This window comes from Xenopus tropicalis, chromosome 5, assembly GCF_000004195.4.
Source record: "Xenopus tropicalis strain Nigerian chromosome 5, UCB_Xtro_10.0, whole genome shotgun sequence".
Taxonomy (NCBI): Eukaryota; Metazoa; Chordata; class Amphibia; order Anura; family Pipidae; genus Xenopus; species Xenopus tropicalis.
In genome coordinates, this window is record NC_030681.2 from 126,304,157 (window position 1) to 126,325,899 (window position 21,743).

At 42.4% G+C, this 21,743-nt stretch overlaps 2 protein-coding genes across 2 annotated transcripts; one reads left to right on the forward strand and one right to left on the reverse strand.

The window, feature by feature from the left end:
* The first annotated feature begins 4,285 nt into the window (after window positions 1-4,285).
* Window positions 4,286-10,163, forward strand: LOC116411124. Its single transcript, XM_031903125.1, has 10 exons — window positions 4,286-4,317; window positions 4,879-4,913; window positions 5,401-5,470; window positions 5,981-6,017; window positions 6,743-6,827; window positions 7,440-7,496; window positions 7,645-7,704; window positions 8,699-8,772; window positions 9,142-9,316; window positions 9,985-10,163. Exons 1-10 carry the CDS (start codon window positions 4,290-4,292, stop codon window positions 10,042-10,044), a joined length of 681 nt encoding a protein of 226 aa, XP_031758985.1. The 5' UTR covers window positions 4,286-4,289; the 3' UTR covers window positions 10,045-10,163.
* Window positions 10,164-14,836: 4,673 nt separating this feature from the next.
* trmt10a (tRNA methyltransferase 10A) lies at window positions 14,837-21,730 on the reverse strand. Its single transcript, NM_001008011.1, has 8 exons — window positions 21,700-21,730; window positions 19,935-20,201; window positions 19,039-19,201; window positions 18,881-18,952; window positions 17,571-17,645; window positions 16,951-17,100; window positions 16,435-16,540; window positions 14,837-15,315 (listed from the first exon to the last, which is right to left on the reverse strand). Exons 2-8 carry the CDS (start codon window positions 20,147-20,149, stop codon window positions 15,092-15,094), a joined length of 1,005 nt encoding a protein of 334 aa, NP_001008012.1. The 5' UTR covers window positions 20,150-20,201; window positions 21,700-21,730; the 3' UTR covers window positions 14,837-15,091.
* Window positions 21,731-21,743: the final 13 nt, after the last annotated feature.

Sequence of the window (21,743 nt, forward strand, 5' to 3'; positions counted from 1 at the left end):
CCCGCACTGACGCAAGCGTGCATGTGCGGACATTTAAACTCCCATACGGAGCACTGGGGAGAAGTCCCCAGTGCTCCGTATGGGAGCAAAATGTCAGGATTTTTGTGCGGCGCCCTAGGCCCGCGCCTTTATGGCCTTGCCACAAATCCGGGCCTGATCAGCTCCCCAAAGTTCCTTCCTCTTGCATTGGAACTACATTGAACTACAATTCCCAGTATTCCATCAAACAACCAAAATCCTTCCACATTATTCCCTTAGTCCCCAGCTACAGAAAGCATCACTAACTCTCAGATGCCTGTGTGGCCCATTTAGATGCCCATGCGGGTTGTCCAGCCAGTGATAAACATGAACAGAGAAAAGTCATCAGACTCCTACATCAATTAAGTAAAATTCTGGTGTTCTCTCTAGCCAACCGGACAGAACAGCAGCGGGTGCTTTTTATAAAAATGTATAATATTAGCAATGAAAAACTGCTAATACCACGAAAACTAAAAGAAAAAACAATGTAAATAATGTATTACCAATCAAAATATTTATGGTTGTTAGGGTTAATAAGCCTAGCTAGCAGACTGCAGTTTCAATACCAAACTGAACAAAAACCTAATAATTAGGAAAAACAAACATAAAAAAATACACAAGGAACCAAAAAGGTAACCAAATGTGTTCTTAAACTGGGATACGGTAGGAAACAATGGAGAAAAGCACAAGTTAATGCTAGTTCCACACTGGGTGGACTCTCTGCCTGTGGATAAACACAGGCCGAGAAGCTGCCAATATGCTTGAAAAATCTGGTCGTTGTGGCGTTGCCCTGGGTGCAGCCTCACTAAGTGGAATTTGGTGTGAAACTGTATACAGACTGGCTCATTTTTTTAAGCATAGGGGCAGGTTCTCTGCCTGCAGATAAACGCACCCCGTGTGGCACTAGGCTAGCAGTGGCTGAAACCAGGGGCGTTTCTGGCACCTGAGCCTCCTCCTGAGATGGCTCCTGCAATGCCGCCCCACCTCGGCCCCCTGCACTTACCTGGATACAGCACCAGAGGGGGCTGCATTGCCAGTAAAGATGGGGTGTAAATTGCAGTCTCTGCACTAGCAGAACCGAATTTCCATTGTAAAAACCGGAAATCCGGCTCTTACAGTTACGAGCAGCAGCTCATGGTAAAAGCACCCCTGGACGAAACCCACATTATCCAACAACTTGACCATACACGAGCGCATACCGCACGAGGGCCTCATTTCCATTGATCTGTTCATTGGAACTGACTGTTCAGAAGATGGGAAAAGCAGAAGCCTGACTGGTCCCAAGACTGAAGAAGAACAACATACAGCACCTTTATGTCATAAAATGCCTTTATTGGATACACATGGCTTGGTCTCAGATAAAGCAACGTTTCAGGCCTCACTTGCCCTTTTTTCAAGCTTGAAGTGAGGCCTGAGACGTTGCTTATGGTCAGACTACAACTGCCATCATAAAAAATATGCTTTTATGGTATCTCTCTCTTAGTAGAGGGCTGTCCCTGCTGAATTGTACTTAGTACAGTGGATTATCTAAGATGACTTAGAGATGTCCCTGCTGAATACATACATTGTAAAAGTTTTTTCTGGTATAGAATTGAGGTATCTCCATGTACTGGCTTGTGCTTAGTACAGGGGGATACCTATGCTGGGAAAGTTTTATAGTATTTCTCTATGTAGCAGAACACCCCATGTTGTTCAAGTCACAGTTCTCAGGGCAGCTTTAGATTTGAGCCTGATACACATTCTCAGCTGCCTCATACTGCCTGAGTAGAAAGGAAGTAAAGAAGCTGAGAAACCAACAAAGTGACATGATATAGACAGAGAAAAAGAGAGAGTGAGAGCTCCAGGGGTAAAGGTTTAGGGCAGAAAGGACATATTTATTGGGGTAGGGGGGAGTAACCAATTAAGGGTTCCCTGTGTTATGGGGGTTTGTGTAACATGTATGGCATATTGTGTTACTGGCACCTGTCTAAATGCAGGTCACTTCCTGTTACCCAAGATGCAATAGTTTCTGCTTACAGAATACCTGAGGGCCCAACAGTCAAGCAGCCTGGTCACTGCCAGAGTAATGAATGATTTGTGCTGCTGATCTGCCCCCTGACTAGAAGAAACCTGTCCCATACATACCTTGTATATACAATTTCCCATACTAAGGTCAAAGCCATTCCTATTGTTGAGGCTGCGTGTAACCCCCATCCCTACCCACTACTCAGTCTAAGGAAGGGACACCCTATAAGCTAAGGGCCCCTGGTTTCACAGACGTAACAGCAGCAGTGATTGCAACCATGGCTGATGTATGAATGACTGAATGAATCTTTGCAACAGATATGGCAGCACAGTAACTGCACTGACTCAATAGGCCACACATACAAAGCAATGCTCTGGGTACATAATAAGCTATGTATGTACTGCACATTTAAGGGCAAATAAATGCCATATAAACCTTACTCATAAATGGGGTACACTTCCCCTTTAACAATGTCACGTGTCATAATTTGAAAGGAGACTTGACCAGAGGAATGTGACAGTTGGTTTAGTCCGTTGGTTGGTATTGTGGTGAGAGGTAAGTGTACATCCCCTCTGGAGAGATTTTTTGCTAAATAACCCTTATTTTAGGTAAAAAAAATAGTTGTGTGACACCCCCCAAACTAGTGGATGTTGCTCCTCTCACTGATTTTAGTGAATCTGGAGAATTTTCCCCTAAAAGAGGCTTTAGAGATGCCATTAATCTTAGTGCTGGTTGGGAGACACAGACGCAGCATTTGGCAGTTATGCAGGGATGCCAGCAACTATGCACTTTCTTTCACTGGAACCCACATACAATTATAACATTTGGGGGCCATACAAAATAATGTAATGTTTGTTCCCTGTTATGACAGGATCCTTAGAGTTTTGCCTCTCTGCCCAGGTATATGCCCTACTCTCATGTACCAACCTTAACTTGTAACTGAATTAAAGACCTGCCCCCATACGTATAATGCCATATAAACCTTACTCATAACATGGTACAGTACCTGTCATGTGATGAGCACCCAGGAATGTGACAGTTGGTTCAGTCTGTTGGTTGCCATTGTGAGAGATTTTTTGCCAAATAACCCTTATTTTAGGGAAACAAAAATGGAAAATAGTTGGGTAACACCCCCCAGACTAGAAGATTTTGCTTCTTTCAATTTTGTGAATTTGGAAATTTTTCCCCTTAATGATTTGGCAGTTATGAAGGGCAGCCAGCAAATATACAATATTTTTTTTTCTAAGGACACCCATAAAAATATAAGACATGCAGGCAATACAAAAAATGTAACTTTTATTCCCAGTACTGACAGGCTCCTTAGAGTTTTGCCCCTCGGCCCCCGGGTATCTGCCCTGCTCTCATGTACCAACCTTAACCTTTAACTGAATTTAACTTTTCCCTTTTACAGAATGGTGGGGGCTTTTAAGTTTCAAGTTTATTGTCATATACAAATAACAATGAAGCATCATTACTGTAATGACCCATGTTCCTCCCAACTTTACATAGACAAAATTTTTTTTATTAATACTGGGCAAATCTGCACCTGGGCAGTAATCCTTGGCACCAATCAGATTTGTGCTTTTATAGTTCTACATGTAGCTGGTAGGGTAAAGCTCATCAACTTCGGTGATTTGGCGAAATCGCCTGCGCAGCGTGTGCCATCCCTCCGGCGACTTACATTTTCGCCGGTGGGATGGCAATTCGGGGAACAGGGAGATTTGTCACGGGCGACTAATCTCCCCGTGTGCCAGAGCCCTTAAGGGTAAAATAGGCAAATCTCTCCCTTACTCTCACACCTTGTTTCTTATACGCCTTCTAAGTTTAGGTCCTAAGTATTTTGGAAAGGGCCCTCTTTACCTCTTGTATTGATTATCAGTTTTCATTTGCATGTAATCTGTATATTTAATTTATACACAATGTTATAAATAATAGAAATAATCCCCTGTATAGGAAATATTGCTAAATGCATTATGTATGTATGTATAACTTTAACTTTATTATGCCTAAAGCTGACTTTTCTTTTTTATTCCCTTCTTTATACAGATTGCTATTGTGCCTTCTAGCGTTCATTTGCGATTCAGTGCGATTCAGTGCGATTCAGTGCGATTCAGTGCGATAACAGCGATATTTTGATTTTTCTGGCATCTCCCTGGTTTGATATATTCCATTCTTATCGGAGCTAGTGGGGATAGCCACAGACTACAGAGAGAGACCCCTTGGGGTTCCCCGGCCTTGTGCCGGCCCCTCTCCTCAAACCATCACAATGGCAACTGGACAACATCTTTTGAGAGGTAATCTTGCAAATCCAACAGATATATTCATTATATATTTTACAGCAAATCTGCCCTAAATACACAAGGGAGGGGGGTTCAGTTTGTTAAGTCTCTTGGGGGGGGGCGGCTCGGGGTCAAAAATGCCCCTGTCTCTACCCCAGTTATGCCTCATTATGTTGTAACCACATCCACACAAGGTTTGTAAGGTAATCAGTCCCTTAATAGCTTATTTGTATTTTTAGTCTGTATTTAAAAAGGTTCAAAATGTAGTTCTTATTATCCCCGCATAGAGCAGAGATACTGTGCCAAAGGGTTTGCCCGAGCCTGGCCCTAATAAAGCCCCACAGGACTTTGTGCATATAAACCCCATACATATACCATATCTTGTCTTCATAAGAAGCAAATCCATCACTATCAGCAGCGTTATATTGGGCATTTATCATTAGGTAGTACAGTGTTTCATACAAACGGGACAATATAGATTAGGAGATACTTGACTATAAGCCCTTTTATGTCTTGAATCTTCTCCTATTGCTTTTCCTAAAATAATTCCCATGTGTCTCTTGTGTCTGCTTTTAGGTTGCGAGAGTATCAGGAGCAAGCCAGGGCTGCAGGTAATGCGTCTGTTTCTTCTGTAATTCCCTTTCCTACAACTTCAATAGAAACTACAACCTCTTCTTAAGTAGCTCTCTGTCTGCACAGCATCCTGTCTCTCTCAGTGTTTTGCTTTTACAAATATAGGTGGGAGCTGCCATACTATTTGAATCTGTGCAGTTATTGGAAAGGCTAATTTCCTGGGGTGGGGGGGGCAATATTTTAGACCCCTTCAGTGAATCAAACAGCTTTTTAACCCTGGGCCAGTGCGCCTTTTCAGAGAGATAATGCACCAGCCCAGGGAAAAAACTAACAGAGCGCCACACTCACATCCTACTGTGTTTTCCGGCTTGAGCTTGCGCATGAGCAATACAGTAGGTAGAGTTCCACCTGTGCCATATCCCTTATTCCTGCCATTATGTGCCATAGAAACCCCCAACCCTTTTCTCCTTAGTATGTTGATGAATTTACAGTTGTGTCCCTAATGCTCTTTTCTCTAACTTACAGGAGCTGTTCCTCGCCCTGGACACTTTCAGGCCTGAAAACACCAATTTTGAGGCCATGATTTCTTTTTATGGTAAAATCTTATATTAATCACCAGTTCCTTAAGTTGTTCTGCTTTAAAGCCTTTCAATGAAAATAGAAAGTGTAACCCCCAGTATCCCCATTTAAATTCAGCACTTTTATCTTGCTGCACCTTGATTCACCCAAGCCACTTTCCTGGTACCTGACTGCCCATGTGCTTAGCCTGAATCAGTAAAAGTGATACCTGGGAGCAGTACCCCCCACCCTTGATCACCCATCCCTCCTGCCACAGTGAAGCGAGTGGGGGGAATCAGGGTTAATGGGTAGGGAGGGGTGATAAGGAGCTAAAGCAGCCATGCCATGCAGTGTTCAAGACTTTTTATCTTCCATAAGCTCCAGTACAACCCCATTAAATGGGAAGTACTCTACAGAACATAACACTAGCACAAAAGTGCAAACATGGCGTCTGCAATTGGCAAAGGCTGTAGCGTTAGTCTACTGTTGTTGAATTCCTTTCCCTCTTTCAGCTCAGTGTTTAATGGAAATGTATTTTTCCCTGCAGAACATCATAGATATTTTTTTGGGAAGATCGAAGACCTGTAAGTAAACATAAATGATCTTATTATATGTTGGGAATTGTTTACTATTGCCCCTGGGGAAAGTGCAAGAGCAATAAGGGTAAAAATTCACACCCCTTAGGGCCCATGCACTAAGCGACTGATCAGGCCGTGCTCTGTGCCAGATACAGCATATGGTGTAGGATCCAGAACAAGGGGTATTAAATAGTGAGTAAATGACTCTCCTGCATCTTGTGGCCCCTGGCGCTCTGTATCTTGTGTATATGAATGAAGTGCAAGCTGGGGGTGTTCCAGGGGAAAGTCACATACCCCCAACCCCCTATCTTCTCTGAATGCAGGGCTGCCAAATGCAGTCAGCATCATATTCAGAGAAGCAGAGCCTTGTGCAAAACACAGGAGCAAATCTCCTTGCCCCATACATGGTAAATGAGCCCTCTTTTGTTTCACTGGATGGACTTTGTGCAATGGCGCCACTCAAGGGTCCTATTTATAACTAATTACTTCATTTTATATGACTTCTCCTTCATTGGCTATTTCTAAAATGTGTTATTCTTGCAAAAATATTCTTATTTAAGTGGCTTTATTTAAGCAGCACCCAGGCATCCACTTACTGCAATGCATTATGGGACTTTCTGTGTTTGGCTTCACACTGTATCTGCTATAATGAATAAGTGCATCTACAATAGAAATACAATGCAATAGTATATATAACCTTTTATTAATGCTCGGTGGGAACTCTTTTTCAGGAAAGATTTTCTGATTTTTTACACCATCGAGATCAACACCGATGAGGAGAACATCCCCAAGTATTTAGTTATGCTTGATAATCTGGTAAGAAATACAAAACAGATGTTTAGATAAATAAGGAATAAATGAAATTCCATTGTCAGCTTTTGGCCCAGTACAATTTATGTCTGGATCTATACTCCATATTATGAAATGACACAAGGCTCAGGCAATAACATTGGATGAGCAGATCCAGAGCTGCACTAAATCCAACTAAACCTATTGCTAGTTAACTATTCCCTTTATGTAGTTTCAATGATAGTGGGGCTAAACAGAGCCACAGAGTGTGCATAAAGCTAATATGTGAGGCAGCCACTCTTCCCAAAGTCCCTTTTAAACATAAAGCCCATGCAACTACAGAGGTAACTGGAAATGGTACAATGCCTGTGTCTTAAGTACATTTGGAATAATGAGGTGACCTGTAGTGATAGGATGGTAATTGCACAGCAGCGCTGCCTCGTATTTCTGCTGCTGAGATGATATTGCTGCTGCGCTTTCATTGTAAATGAGCGGGAGTCACAGTTAGTTATAATGAAGAGGCATAAAAACTATTTGGCTCTTAAAGAACTTACTCTGGGTTTATAGGACTGATTATAAGAGTAATAGCACTGACCTGTAGATTCCTTTCTCACACTGCTACTCTCTTTTATGTTACAGAGGAAACTGGAAGTACTCGAGGGGATGTACTTTATTGCGTGCCCTCTTGCGTCACCAGTAAGTGTCATTATTATTATTAAGGTTTTTATTCACTGTGTGTCTCTAATATAATCAGAAACATTATTATTCACTGTATGGTGCCACATGGGCACAATAGTGACATTGGTACAAAGCAGTGCTTAACATTGAGCATCTTCTCCCACAGACGACACAAGAAGGACAAAACCTGCGCAGCCAGTATGAGGCACTGGTAATTCTTCATACAGTAAGTTCCCTGGATCACTGTCCCTTGTGCTTTGTTGTAGATTCCAAAGAGGACACTTGCGCAGGAGGTGCTGCTGGGCATGTTGCCAACTGGGTATTTTCCCTGGCATGACAAAAGGCAGACTGATGCTCAGGGCTACTTGCAATACCACATGCCCCTTTAATATTCTCTATTTATCTGACTTAATAATACACTGATCATAAAGTGCTGAATTAAATATTACGGTATTAGGTCTATGGACGGACATATGGCATAGATTATGGAGATATTATGCGCAAGTACTACTTTCTCTAATACAAAGCATAGTTACATAGTTAATATGATATGAAAATGACAATAGTCTACCCCTCCAAATGACACCAAGTGCATATGCGTGTGTGTATATATATATATATATATATATATATATATATATAATAAGTTCAAGAATGGACAGCACACACTTTAAAGTGCAAAAAGTATATTACAGTGTGTGCTGTCCATTCTTGAACTTATTTTGTATGCAAGGACATCAGAACCTGTTGGGGACGTGCACCATGTTTTTTGTTCTATTGCAGGGTGCTGTACTATTACATAAACCAAGTATATATATATATATATATATATATATATATAGAGAGAGAGAGAGAGAGAGAGTAGCTGTAGAGAGAGACCGCACTCACAGGTCTTATAGAAAATGTAGAGGTGTTTATTCAAATCAACATCTAACGTTTCGGCTGCATCCACAGCCTTTCTCAAAAGAAATGTGTGTATATATATATATATACACACACACATACCGATATTAACTGAATATTCTAAGATCACTGTAGCTTTGGATATGATGCATGTCAACACTCTTACAGGTATTAGTAGAATCTACTATCACAAAATCAGTCGGCAGGTTATTCCACAACCTCATTGCAACTATTCCACAACTATTGGCACCATCTATACAGGTGTGATCATAACTATCTTTTTTCTTTCCCCTTTGTTCTGTTCCCTGTGCTCGCAGGCAGTAAGATCCAAGCTGGAAGAATTAATGCGCAGGATTACAGAGAAAGAAGAGGAGTTGCAGCGACTTCCTGGGTATGTATTTTACATATTAAACTTTCCATTACAGTTACTGACACATAAGAACAATATATAGAAGAGATGGAGCAAGAGAAATAACAGCATCTTAACATCAACATTACATTCCCTGCTAAAATATGTGTTTATCAGTTTAGTCTGATGCATTCATACAATATACCAAAATCCCCCCTCTAAGAAGGCAGTAGAAATTTTTCAAATATTGCAGCTCCCTCCTCGAGATGAAGCCTGTCCCTACAGCAAACTTGGAACATGCTCAGTAACTGCCCTATCAGGGTATATTATTCCTCCAGTGATCATAACTGCAGCCTTAAAACTTTGAAAACAGATGACAGTACTGACTCATGTTTTATTTTTTCACTTTAGAACCAGCGCACAGGAGACTCCTGCTGCAGAGATGAGAACAGCAGAGGAGAGTGCACAGGAGACACCGGGTGCAGAGCAGGAAGCAGCGGAGGAGACTCCTGCTGCAGAGGGAGAATGCCTGACCCTTAGAAGAAGGGTCAGGAAAGCCCTCAAAAGGCGGTTCCAGAGAGTTTGGGTAATATATTTATTTACTTACAATCTATTGTTAATTTGCAGATGCCATGTCAGTCAGTGCAGCTCTGTTTACCTGCCGTTCCAGTCATTTAGGCTGTCTGCCAAACACTTAGAACAGGGGTGTCAAACTCAATCACATAAGGGGGCCGAAATCTAAAACATAGGCTAAGTTGCGGGCTGAATTTTTTTAGTTACTATGTGAGGAGAATGGAAATTGATTATGCTGGATGGTCAGACACACTCACCAAGGGCCACATAAAACAGCCAGGCAGGCTGGATTTGGCTCCCGGGCCTTGTGTTTGACATATATGCCTTAGAACAACAGAATGGCAGCTATAGCTAGTATGCCCCTAGTAAGCTTTCTGCCCCTTCAGCCTGTGGGCTGATCAGTCAGAGAGCATACCTGATAGGCCAGTGTATGGCTACCTTTAGGTTATCTAGTATAACCAGCAATTCTCTAGTAGGCCAATAAGGGGGAGGTATGATAACCCTCATAGGGCAGCTGTAGCTCTGGCTCAGATATCCACCTTTGGAAAAGGGTTTTCCCAATGGTAAAATTCCAGAGAGCTGATATCCTGTAGGGCCAGACTAAGATTTATATGATGAAAAAAAACATTATTGCTGTAATTTATTCATATTTCAACATTTTTTTTCTTTTTTTTTTTTCAGCGTGCCACTAGAAGTCTTTTCAGGGGGGGATGCTGTCACCAACCTCCCCCTGCTCCATAGTATAGTTGGGGTAAGTATGTGTTTAGAGGGGTGGGTGGTTGGCTGTGTGTTTAGAAGGGTGGCTGTGCTTGTTAAGGGGTGAGTGGGTGTGAGTATAAGGACGTGGGTGGATGCATGTGAGGAGGAGTGGGTGGGGGGGTGCATGTGAAGAGGGCTGGGGGGTATGTAGAGGGAGTGTGTGTTAGGGGGTCATATATAACTTATACAGCCATGATCCAGGGTGTAAAACTGACTGCTGTTTCTAGGAGTCAGGAAGGAATTTTTACTTTCAGGTCAGTGCAAGGTTTATGCCTTCCTCTGGATCATCCTATGCATGCACGTGCAGAGAAGGTGGGAGCATGTGTGTGTGGGGGTGCATGTATAGAGGGGTGGATAGGGAAGTGTGTATGTTGAGGGGTAGGTGGATGCGTGTGTAGAGATGTGGGTGGATAGGTGTGTTTGTAGAGGGGTGGGTGGATGGGTTCATGTGTAGAGGGGTGGTAAGGTGGGTGTGTAGAGGAGCAGGTGGGGATGTTTTTGTAGAGGGACAGGTGGAGTTGTGTGTAGAGGGGTTAGTGGATGCATGTAGAGGGGTAGATGACTGTGTCTGTGTAGAGCGAGGTTAGCAGATTGGGGTTGAGTGTGTAAAGGGGTCAATGGGCGGAGGGGGGTGTGGGGGTACGTTTAGGGGTGTGAATATATGTGTAATAGAAGGTATGAAGCCATGATTCAGGGTGTAAAACTGATTGCCGTTTCTAGGAGTCAGGAAGGAATTTTTTACCCTCAGATGAGGGTTTTTTGCCTTCCTCTGAATCATTAGCTTTTAGGAATGCCCAAACCTAATTGGCTATGAATTGGAATAAACCCTGTGATCATCAACAGGTTTTCCCATAAACATGTCTCTGCGTTTTTCTTGAATTCCTAATGTAAAAGAATTCTGCTAAAGGTGCCTGACCAATGGTGTGACAGGGAAATGAATACCGCTGGGAGCTGCTCAAAATGGGCAAGTTCAGGGCATGTGGGGGTAAAACAGGGTGGTGGTGCTGATTAAGAGGTTAAGTTGAAGAAGTGGATGGATTAATATATAATGGAGGGGGTTGTTAGAGTGGGTTCTGCTGTAGGGGGGTGAAAGATACAGTGAGCCAAACGCAGCGGCGTATCGAAAATACAGATACCTAGCTACTGCCCCCTCCTATGTGCGTGCTGAAGTTATGCGTGCCCTCTGCAAATATTAGGCAGCAGGCAGGCATGACTTCAGCAAAGATAGAAGCTATAAAAGAAGCAGACCCCTGGTCCAGGCCCCCCTGTGCCCCCCGTGACTGCAGGGTCCGTTTCCTCTATATTTATGCCACTGATACGGAACTCTAAAGATTGGAAGCAACTACAATATTGCATTACTTAATAGGCCACAATGCAACTGCATCTCTAAGGGCACTTCTCAGCAGCCCACTGATACTATACCTTTTAGTGTATGTATGTGTTTGCTACAGGGGAAGACCTATGCCGAATTCATTTTTGAGTACTGCCCTGTACAGGTTGAGACAACTTTTGGGGAGGAATTCCTGCTAATGTGATGGTGCAGTATACCATTTTCTTTATCACACATCCGATAGATTGCTAGGCCATATGACCCGCTGGCCTCTTGCATGGAGACTACAGGAGCAATGTGGGGGATAAAAATGAGGGCTACAGGTTTTTATTTAAAATAGAACTCCTTGTAGCTCAACAACAGCACAGGAATCTTAGGTGATATGTACAAAGTGATTTTCCTCAATTTTCATGTTTAAGAGAAATCTTAAATGGCTCTATTCTGGAAATAAAACACCACGGTGGTTAGGACCCCTGAGGTGGCGCTGACATTACCTTAAAACTTATGGTACAGTGCAATGCAGACATTGAAATTCTTTAAAATTATTTTGCTATTAGTCCAACAGGTCTCCAGTTTTATTTTTCAACAACTATGTGGTTACTAGGGTCTAATTTACATTGCCCACCTGAAATAATACCCCCAGAGCTTACGGCATAATAAATACACTGATCAACTAATACATAATATCCCAGGGCACATGGGAGAATACATACACTGACCAACACATACAGAATACTCCTGGGGCACACATGGCAGAATATAGACAGTGCAGAATGAATTCCTCCTCCAGATTCCACAACTTCCCCAGCCCCAAAGTCATTGGGAAAATGTGCTAGTGATGTGGCACTTCTGAGATTTCCTGTATTTTACCTAAGCCTCCCTGCCTGCTGGGGTATATACAGACTTACCAGCTTTGGAAAGTACATGGCATTGCGTGGGGCCTATTGGGAACTGGGTGTGATTTGCATAAGGCAAACTTCAAGAGAGACTTTAACAGCTATGGGATAATACTTCCCGTAGTTGGGCACTAAATTACCCCAAAATTAAAGTGATGAATTAACACCTGACTGTCAAATGGAAAATACCTGCCAGTTACTCCTGGAGGAATTCCTTTGTCCTTACTTGTTGGCCTGCTTTCCGGATCCCTCTGTGTTATCTTGCCGGGATCAGCCAAGAATTCAAAAGATTCTGAGCCAACCCCAAAGAACCTCTGGGCTTCTTTGTCAGCGTAATAAAGGAGGAAAGCAGGCTGCACGGCTATCCTGAAGGAGAAAATAAACCCCTATTAACCCAGGTTACCATACAACCTTCTAACAGCCCAGCTTGCCAGTAGCCTACAAGCACTAATTGGCCCCTAGCAATAAATGAAACCCCCATGGCAGCACAAATGCATTCATATAACTATACTAATACCCAACTGATCTCACTAATATATAACTAATACCCGAATGGTCCCATGAATCCCATGTTTGCATGTGGCACTGGGTGAGAGGCTTAGTTTGGTAGCCAGAAGCTGTTCTCAGTGGAGATAGACGAATATACTAGTTACCTGATCCGCTGCCATGTTTCCTTCCTCCTCAACCTTCTTCTGCAGGGAGTCACTGCCAGTCCGACACTTGGAAACCCCTGCTGCTTGTTTTGGAAGACTAACGTTCAGGGCTCTGGGAGCAGAATGGGAGAGGGTTCATGTGGCACAGCCATATGGCAAATAATCTATGTTACTTGTCACTAAAATGCTAACACACTATAAGCAGCAGTTTTTTTGGGTTTGGGGGGGCTGCACATGGTGGAACCATAGAGAGTAGCACTTGTAGGTAGGAAGAGGGTGCAACATGGAGACAGTAGGGCAAGAAGAGAGAAAATTGAGAGAAAGATGGTGGCACTTGGGCCATCGACTACTGGTACTTTTTTATTCCATATGTCTCTATTCAAGTCCCTCCAATTCATTATTCAGTCTCCCACACTAACCGCTGCCTGGTTGCTAGGGTAAATGAGACCTGAGCTGCTGTTAAAAATAATACTGCAAAAACCACAAGAAATAATGAAGACCAATTGCAAATTGACAATTTCTACATAATCCTAAAAGTAGATTTAAAGGTGAACAGGCATCCATTTCTTCCTCTTCTCGTAACAGCGGTCAAACATTACCTGCAGCTCTCTTACCCGATGTACTAACCCTGTGGGTTCATTAGCTATAAGAGGGTTATTATTTGCAGGCAGATTCTGCTTAAAAGAGAATTTAAGAATATATCCTGGGAAAATAGTACAAAAAAAGAAATGATTTTTTCCACTGATGTTACCATGGCAACTCAGTGATGCTGAATTGTGCTTAGTACAAGGTGGCATAGTTTTGTGATATCTCTCTGTACAGGCTATAAACAAAAGTAGGGGGCTGTTCCTGCTTAAATCTGCTTAGTACAAGGGAATACCTATGCTGGCATAGTTTTATGTTATCTATATATCCTGGCTATAAGCAAACATAGGGGGCAGTTCCTGCTGAATAGTGCTTAGTACAGGGGAATACCTCTGATGGCTTAAGTTTATGGTATCTCTCTGTACAAGCTAAGAACAAATGTTAAGGGCTGTTCCTGCTGAAAAGCGAAGGACAGGGAAATATCTATGCTGGAATCATTTTATGGTATATTTCTGTAATGCTATGAGCAAATGTAGGGGGCAGTTCCTGCTAAATTGTGCCTAGTACAGAGGAATAGCTATACTGAAATATTTTATGGCAGCGGGGCGATTTCGTGCAAATCGCCGAAGTTGCCTCGTGAGGCTTTTTCGGCGATATGCGCGAAATCGCGCCGCCGCGTGTGCCATCCCACCAGCGACTTACATTTTCGCCGGTGGGATGGCAGGGGAAGGCAACTTGGGGAGATTAGTCGCCCGCGAACAGGGAGTTTTGTCGCGGGCGACTAATCTCCCCGTGTCCCAGAGCCCTAAGAGTAAGCCATCAAAGCAGCCAGACAGGTGGGGGACCACACAGAGGGGGGCCGCGGGCCGCCAATTGGACAGCACTGGCCTAAAGGGTGGGGGTCAGTGCAGCACAGCCTTAACATGTACGCCTTTCAACTGACCCAAGTAATAGCTGACTGTGTGAAATACCTGTGAGAATCCATTAGATTAAAATGAAAATAAGTGCCCGTTATGGAAATGCAATAAAAGCTTAAGGAACGTTGATGGCTTGGACAATGCAAAATATCAAATCAATCAAACTGGCCTATCAAATCAGTCAGTTGGATCTATTCCTAGAAATGTCCCCAAGTTCTAATGCCTGGGAACAGTGGTGTAACTATAGAGTAAGACAAACATGAGGCTGAGATAAGGCCGGTTCTGATTCCTCTATACAGAGAGCCCACTGAGGCGCGGGGGGGGGGGTTTGTGCATGATCTGTTAGTTCATGGGTGACCCTCGGCATACATAAAGACAATGTAAGCACATGCGTTGGTTTTCACAAGTTTTAATTAGATAAAAGTAAATGGGTTCCATAAAGAATCCATATGTTCAACAACAGCAACACAACTCAGGAATGAAAAGCCAACCATGGCAAACAGATTGTAAGCTTGTGATGGGATTTCTCCTTTCCAAGGAGAGACGGAGAGCCCATTTCAATAGAACTGTGTTTTTTTAGACATCTGGTATTTAGTAGCCAGTCCCAACACAACTTCAAATTGAAAAAAAATCCAAGTTATCTGTATGTCAGCTGTTCTGTTCTTCACATCTGACACTGGGCTGTATCGTGGCACTTTCATCTATGCTTGAGTCACTGTCGGAATCCTCTCCATCTTCTTGCTCGGAGGCTCTGCATTCAGGCTGCTCGCCAGTTTCAGTAAGAGGTATCGCACCCTTGCGCTGGGGCAGAACACTAAAAAAAGCTTCCTTCCATTCTTTCTTTTCCAGAAAGGCAAGTATGATCTCAAAAACTGGAAAGTAGAATGGGCAATGTCATTGCTGAGTAGTGACAAGCTTCATAAGCAACAGTAACTGGTCAGTGTGTAAACCCTAAACAGCAACTCAAATGGCACTTCTGTCTGGTTACAAACAGCTCTTACCAGTTTATTAATAAGGTATCAAAAAAACATTAAATAAATCCAATAGGATTGTTTTGCCTCCAATAAGAATTAATTAAATCTTAGTTGGGATCAAGTACAGGTACTGTTTTATTATTACAGAGAAAAGGGAATCATTTAACCATTAAATAAACCCAATAGGGCTGTTCTGCCCCCAATAAGGGGTAATTATATCTTAGTTGGGATCAAGTACAGGTACTGTTTTATTATTACAGAGAAAAGGGAATCATTTAACCATGAAATAAACCCAATAGGGCTGTTCTGCCCCCAATAAGGCAAATTATATCTTAGTTGGGATCAAGTACAGGTACTGTTTTATTATTACAGAGAAAAAGGGAATCATTTAAAAAAATTGGAATTATTTGATTAATATGAAGGCTATGGGAGATGGGCTTTCCGTAATTCAGAGCTTTCTGGATAACAGGTTTCTACATTAACGGATCCTATACATGTATAATTTTCTGTACCTGAGATGTGGCAACAGTTTAAGATTCCAATGAGTAACTACAGAAACTGGCGTTATTACTATATAGATTACTGCATAGTACAGGACTGCACACACTTACCAGTTTGGGGCTCCCAAAGCCTATAAACCCATACATACTGTATGTATTAAGTCAAACTGCCCATTATGAATGTACACGGATGTGTGCTCTGACTAAACAGACATGTTTCTTGGGCAACAAATACAAAAACAAAGGAGAAACAAGGGCATGTGGTGTGTTGCTTGCGACTTGTGGTCTGTGCAGTATAATCCTACATGATCAAATGAACTGAAGGCAATACAGACCCATATAAGAAGAACGCCTCATAGAGAGTACTTATCTCTTCTAGTAAAATAAGCCGCCATATATCTTGCTACAGTAGCAATTCTCTTTGCTGTAGAAGGAGCTCTGGGTCCCTCACTGTTCATACATACTGATGGCTTTAAAGATCGCACCATTGTCCACCGTTGTATAAAGTGTTGCTTACCATGATTGACTGCCAGTACTTTGCGAGTGTTCATTTTCACAAAATTCCCTAGTGGCAGCTGCGCATGACTGATCCCAAGTTCCAAAGCTTTCTTGTACGTGATACCCTAAAAGATTAGAAGTTTCCAACATTTACATAATAAAGTTTTAGATTTTACATTATAAAATGTATGGATTTAAAATGGAAGTAAAGCTGTTTGGTCTGTTTAAATCCCTCAGTAACGCTTCTTAAATGAATGAGCCAACTGAAGGACTGCCTGCCAGGTCGCCACTGCTTAGCAAGAACAACTGACCTTTCCTAAAACTGCATTCCTTCTATGTAGCAAAGGAATAACTTACACTTACAAATAATTTCAGTTATTGATTTAAACAATGTATTCATTAGTAAGAAAAGTGTTAAATAAAAGCATTCAATAAATAAAATTATTGGAAATGAGGGAAACAAAGAATCAGTTGTATGCATATTGTATGCAATTACACCCATGTAGCAGGCAATATTCTGGGAGCAAATAGGTACCTTGTGATGATTGTGGTCTACCAGGCCCCCAATGATGTAAGCTTTAGTCTCATCAAGCTCGCTCAGTACTTCTGGGGAGTCCGAGGTAAGATAAACAAGGTCTTCCTTCTTTATGAGGTCTTTGTAATGTTCTGGCTTAATATGGATATCCTTGAATGAGAATATTGGAGACCGTGCTTTAGTGAGATTAGAGACTGTACATGATAGTAAACATAGGCACTTTCCAAACATTTGTTCCCAAAGTCTGACTATTGCCCAACCATCCAGTTTGTTGCAGTCATACTAGCAACTATTCTATTATGGTTCTCTCTGAAAAAGACATATAATTCACATAACTATATGCACTTGCAGTAATAAAGGCAAGAATATCCTAAAAGGTGGCTCTCACCAAACCCAAAGCCTTTCCTTTATAGAAGCAGACCTACTACGTTTCTGCTAGCTACAGATCACCAAACCTCTGGAACCTATTGATGCTGTCAGGCACACTCTCAGAAGCTGCCTTTACATTAGCAATGCTTGTATTACAGTGGGAGACAGGGCTGGCATAGGCATTTGTGTGCTTAGCTAGTGATACTTCTATAAAACATAGCACCTTTCCCCATGTCTTTGTTCTAAAATACCTTCCAGTTGATCCATCCTTTGTCATATTCATCCATGTTACTTTTCAGCTGACCGCCATGGCTGGTCAAATAGAGCTTAAAAACAAAACCAGAGATAGGTCAAGCCACAAAAATATGATATTGCTCCATGTAGCTACGTGTAAAAAGGTTATAAAGCCTGAAACCAGAGAACAGCTTTTTGCAAGGGCAGCATATTCAGTAACTTTTTCCAGGTATGCAGTGCTGGCCTTAAAAGGGTATATACACCTATATCATGTAGTTCTATATCATGTAGTTCTAAGCAACTTTTAAATTCATAGTAAATCATTCTAACATAATTTTAAATTGAAAAAGGTCCCTGGACAATTGAAAGGGGTTCCTTTGTGTCGTTAACTATTATTCCCTTCTTAGTTTGCCTTGGTTAGAGGAGAGCTGACTACCAATTCAATGGAATGAGTAGTCAGGGAAAGGAGAGGAGAGAAAAACACAGGTTACAATCAGTCCCGTTTCAAGGAGACTGACCCCATTTTAGGTTTCCCGCCCCAGTGAAAAAGTGACCCCAGGAATAGTCCCCGGTTGTCTCCATGGCAACAGAGCTGCCCCCAATCAATCATTGCTATTCGAGGACAGGAGGACAAAAAATGAGTGATCTTCTGTCACCTGATCCCCTTATTCCTCCCATATCCTCCAAACTTCCCCTGCCAGCATTCTTCTTGCTGAAATAAGCATTCCCTCTCCATTGCACCTTGCTGCTCTGCCCCTCTACATCTGACAGGTAAGCAATCTGCACAATAAACATAATGGTTCTTTCTGCTGGCTCCTTCAGTTCTAAATATTGCTTGCATTGTGGTTTTAGGTCTGGTATATTGAGATTAAAATGTGAGTCTGTGATGTTAAATGGGTGTAGGTCAGAATACAAAATACCTTAGCATTTTTGATGGTACAATTTGCATAGACTGTCCCTATATATAAGCAGCTTTAGTTCACTTGTATATTTATTATACTTATTATACACTATTTGATATTGGGGGTTTTTGGGATATATCGATTGCATACTGTGTGTGTCCTCATGTTTTATAAAGCTGGGAGCAAGCCATTTGCACATTTTCGGTTCTGTCTTCATTTCATCATTGTATATTATATGCTGGTAAGCTAGAGGCAAGGGAGAGTACCTTTGTATCTATTGTACATGCAGAAAATTCAGAAGCAAGACTGCAAACCAAGCATAGTGCAGTTATACTATTTATTCTAACTCGGGTGGTTCAGGTCATTTCACAGGTACCCACAAAGAATAGCGGCTGCTACTGTGCAAGGCAGAGTGCTTGTATCACCTGAACAGGATGGACCGCCCGGCGATTTTCTGCATAGCATCTTCTAATTTGCTTGTTTAGCTTTTTAACATCCTAAAGAAAAGGAAAAAAATAATATAATAAAAACAATAATTTGGTTTCATTTGGCAGTATAAAAGAGAATGTAAGGCTAGGCTTACTCGTAATGCCATTAGGTCATCAAAACTGCAGTCTATAATCAAGCGGAGTGCACTGGGCTGAACTTCATGGCGGAATCGTTTTCTACTGTTAGCATCAATATTGTGCTCTGCCTGAGCCTGGCGCTCCAGTTTGCGCTTTTGGCGCTTTTCCTTCCGCTTCTGCCTAAATGTGAAAGAAGTGATTATTTGTCTCTTTCCTGGTCTAGGACTGAAATTAACAAAAGAAAAAAAATTTAAAGATGAGTGTGAATATAGCACCATGGGGCAGAGTTTGAACCCAGTGCTGTGCCCACAAAGAAGCCCCAAACATTTCACCTGATTTCATCTTCTTGCAGATAAATAACTCAGCCTAAGTCTTACCCCTAATGCCGAGGCATAAACAAAGAGCCACCCAAGTACCCATATGTGTCAAATGCAATCCAAACAAACCAGACTTTTATAGGCATTTGGATGGATTTTGTATTTGTCTATAAAGATGCTCTCACTGGTTTAAGTACCTCTCTAAAGTGAATGTGGATGGAAGTGATTTTGTTCTTGCACTGCACCTTGCAATAGAACATAAGCCCTGTAACATTTTACATGATATGGGTGGATTCCATATATGAATTTTTTTTTTCATTTGTCATTTTTGTGGTACACCTGTCCTCAATCATGAATGTCAATCAAATACAAAAAAAGGCGACCGATATTGCAAAAGGCTGTGAATGTCGGTCGACTCAAAGATTTGATTGGGCGCCACTGAAGGCTCCTAAGCAAAATCTACCTTCAGGGCTGAATCAACAGAAGGAGGTAGAAATCTTATTGTTTCTACCTCCATATCTGACGATTCAACCCTGAAAGTCTGTGGAGGGTGGGAAAATTGCTACCTGTGTGGCCACCTTTACTATGATACATACTTCCTGAGCTCTCTTTGGTCCTCCCATTGCTTCTGTTTCAGAAATTTCTTCATTTGCCGCTTGGACATTGCATCCTGTGCCTTGCACTCGCTCCTGGGGGCAGAGCTGTTTTCCTGTAAAGGCGTATTGTTGCCAGCATGCTGGGATGCCAGCAAGTCTTTAGTATTAGGATCTATAGAGCACTTGCCGGGTTCTGTTACTGCTTCCAGGGACATTTTCTCCAACCATTAAGTGATCCGCGCAGAAATGTATTGTGTTCTTTCACACCTACAAATCATAAGGCAACAGTTACTACAAATCAAAAAGAGATAGACACAATCCATGATTCTGCTGACTTACAGAACTTTTTGCAAGATTCCATCAAGTTCTGTTTCAGCCTAATCTGCAGCCTTATTCCCATATGTAATAAAAGGCACAGATGCAGTAGTCCATGGCAAGGGATATTTGCTTTTGACCAGAAAATGTCACCTGCTAATCTGTTGCTACAGGCCACTGTGCCTGGGCAAATCTATTGTATTTTAGAAATATCCAAGCTCTGTACTACCTAAATGAATAAACATTTGGGGAGAGTGTGCAATAATCTCACATGTGTAAAATGGGTTAAAGCTTGCCTTTTATGTGCCCTGCAGTGCTTGTTGGTGTATTTACAAAATGTCCAGTAACCACACCCCCACCATGTATTAGCTGTGCTGCAAGTCCTCAATGAACTAGAAGTTAGGGTCTGATTAACAGGATCACATGAAAGAGGCTGTCTTTTCCATACAGCCCAGCAGGTTGTACCCTGAGGTGCGGCATTTTGCACTAGGCATGCACCAAACCCAGATTTCGGTTTGGAATCCGGCCAGGCCTTTTTCAGCAGGATTCGGGTTTGGCCGAATCCAAGCACCTGGCTGAACTGAAACTGCATCCTTTAAATCACGAATTTTCATCATGTGAACACGAAGGTTGATAACTTTTTGCTGTGCGCTGGGTGTGCAGTTCTCTTTGGCCCTTTGACCAAATCCTAAAATAGAGGTGTATCTCAAATGGCAGCCTCTTTCCAGCAGCATCTCAGCTTGCTGCCCCTGGAGCAGTGGTTCTCAACCTTCCTAATACAGTTCCTCATGTTGTGGTGACCCCCAACCATAAAATTATTAAAGTTCATCAGACATATGTGTTTTCCGATGGTCTTAGTTGACCCCTGTGAAAGGGCCGTTTGACCCCCAAAGGGGTCCCGACCACAGGTTGAGCATTCCCTGGAGGAACGCGGCCATGACTGAGCAGTGGGTCCCTTTCCTGCCCCCTGTTCCGCACCCGCACCCCCTGTTCCAATTTGACTCCCCCTGTAACAGCAGAAATAGCCCATTAATATGTAACTGACTATTTCTACTGGTGTGTATCTCCTATGCCATAAAATCGCTCCTATTTATTTAACACAATTATTTGTCACATTTAAAAGCAGCAATGGTGACCAGTTTTTTCCCACAGCATTAGAGTAGTGGTCACTGCCACTATGTTAGAGATATGCAATTGCTTCAAACCAAAATGCAGGCTGATAATACACTAATGCCGGCCAGACTGTACACTGTGTGGTGAACTTGCTAAATAGGCCCCTTGGCCATGTCCCTAAAGCAGGGGGGTTGTATAAAAGTGTTCTAAGACCCTCTCAGTGCAGAGCCAGGCAAGCTGCGCCCACAGCTACAAATTACAATCTGATCGCTTCTCAAGGCCAATAAAGCCCCCGACACATGAAATCCCAGCACTGTCCCTTAGCATCAGCACTTACATCAGAGAGAGTGAGCTGTGTGTGCTCCGAGGCGCAGCTCTGTA